Raw genomic sequence first — 2,357 nt, forward strand, 5'->3', positions numbered from 1 at the left:
ATCATCCGAACAATAGAAGCGCACATTTACTAGTGGCTAAGAGCAAAGTAGCACCGCTACAAAAACTTAGTCTTCCACGTTTGGAATTGTGTGGCGCTTTACTCCTTTCTAAATTGATAAGGCATTTGTTATCTAATAACTTGTTCCCAAATACATCCGTTCATATGTGGACTGACTCCACAATTGTTCTTGCCTGGCTTCAGAAACATCCATCTACGTGGAAAACTTTTGTAGCTAATAGAATTTCTAAAATTATTGAAAATGTTGGTGATGCCACATGGCGACACGTTTCCACTTCCGAAAATCCCGCCGATCTCGGAACGAGAGGTTGCAAGCCACAGGATTTAGTGAATAACCCATTATGGTGGCATGGACCCCTGTGGCTTCTTAGTTCTCAAGAATATTGGCCGATTCTAATCAACCAGTACAAGACACGCCAGAACAAAAGAAGAGAATTCTAGTTTCTTGTACAACAGATTCAGTTCCGTCTTCGTCTTCCAAGAATAGTATGAATATAGATAATTTACTAGATAATGATAAATCTCCACCTACAAGATATCAGGTAAAGCGAATAATAAAGGAAAATAGTGATGAATTTTCTATTATCAACAGTTTCACAATGTATCACCGAGCACTTCGCGTTATAGCATATGTTTATCGTTTTTGCAATTTAGCCTCCAAAAAGGTTGCCAATTGTGCAGAAACTTTAACGCAGAACGAGCTCAACAATTCTAAGGCTGTTTTAATTCGGTTGACACAAAGGGCGTATTACGCTGAGGAATATGAAGATTTGTCTAAATCCATAGCTATTTCGAAAAAAAGCTCATTAATAACCTTGAATCCATTTTTAGATTCTAACGGTCTTCTCAGAGTTAACGGCCGCTTAGTTAATTCATCGATGAGCTATGACGAAAGGTTTCCCATAATCATTCCATACAAATCGAATTTATGTGAAATGATTTTGGAATTTATTCATAAAAATTTGATGCATGCAGATGTTTCATTAATGATCAGCATGGTTCGATACCAATTCTACATCCCAGCTCTGAGGAAAGCAATTAAAAAATGTATAAATAAATGTTTAATTTGTGTTCGTTACAAGCAAAGAGTATTATCTCAGATTATGGCTGCCTTACCAGCAGAGAGAACTACGTTTTCTTTACCATTCACATTTACAGGTGTAGACTTCGCCGGTCCATTTCAGATAAAGGCTGGACATCTGAGAAACTCTCCTTATATGAAAGGCTACGCCTGCATATTTGTCTGCTTTGCTACTCGGGCTATACACCTAGAGCCATGTTCTAACCTTTCATCCGAAGCCTTTCTTGCTACCTTTGATAGGTTTGTCGGAAGGCGAGGTTTGCCGAGACGTCTGATGTCTGACAATGGTACGAATTTCGTAGGCGCAAGTAAAACCTTGCTTGCTGAATATGCAATGTTTTTAAAGCAATCCTCAAAGGACATATCTGAAAAATATGCTATCCACGGCTTCGAGTGGAAATTCATACCCCCTAGTGCACCGCACATGGGAGGCCTGTGGGAAGCTGGAGTAAAAAGCTTCAAGCTTCACTTTAGGAAAGTTGTAGGGAACCAAAAGTTTAATTTTGAGGAATTCTCTACTCTTTTAGTTAGGATTGAAGGCGTTCTCAACTCTCGTCCGTTATCTCCAATGACAGAGGATCCCGGGGACTTAGCAGTTTTAACGCCCGGACACTTTCTACGAGGTTCACCAATAATGGTTCCACCAGAAATGCCAATAGAGGATTTGAATATGTCTCTCCTCAATCGATGGGAAAAACTGAAGGCTCTTCATCATCGATTTTCTCAGAGATGGAAAACAGAATACCTGCAAGAGCTACATAAACGCTACAAATGGCGTTATCCAAAAAGGAGTTGGTTGTAGGCGATTTCGTGATCATAAAAGACGAGCTACTTCCTCCCAGCGATTGGCGATTGGGTCGCATAGATAATGTTTATCACGGATTCGATAAACGGGTGCGAGTTGCAGACATACGAACCCAATACGGGTTGGTTACTCGGCCCATAGTCAAGCTTTGTTGGTTGCCAATCTTGGATAAGTAGCCTATATTATTTGTATTATCATTTTTTTTTTTACAGTAATCACATATTGCTGTATCATTTTTAACTAATTTTCCATACTTTGTTGTTTTTTTTTTCATTAATATTTTCAGATAGAAATGGAGCCTATTCGTCGTCGAGAAATCTGCTTGATTTGCTTTAAAAGCCATCATTTGCGTTCGTGCAGAATTTTCAATGGATTCTCGGTGCGTCAACGCCTGTACAGCGTGAGAGTCCATAAGTATTGTTCCTGCTGTCTATCCATGTCTCACCAAGCT

General features: G+C 39.5%; 1 protein-coding gene across 1 annotated transcript; it reads left to right on the forward strand.

The window, feature by feature from the left end:
- The first annotated feature begins 495 nt into the window (after positions 1 to 495).
- LOC119615892 lies at positions 496 to 1,923 on the forward strand. Its single transcript, XM_037971869.1, has one exon. It carries the CDS (start codon positions 509 to 511, stop codon positions 1,901 to 1,903), a length of 1,395 nt encoding a protein of 464 aa, XP_037827797.1. The 5' UTR covers positions 496 to 508; the 3' UTR covers positions 1,904 to 1,923.
- Positions 1,924 to 2,357: the final 434 nt, after the last annotated feature.

Source organism: Lucilia sericata, unplaced genomic scaffold (genome assembly GCF_015586225.1).
Source record: "Lucilia sericata isolate MDLA Ls3-8-SP2 unplaced genomic scaffold, ASM1558622v1 Contig11173_arrow, whole genome shotgun sequence".
NCBI lineage: Eukaryota > Metazoa > Arthropoda > Insecta > Diptera > Calliphoridae > Lucilia > Lucilia sericata.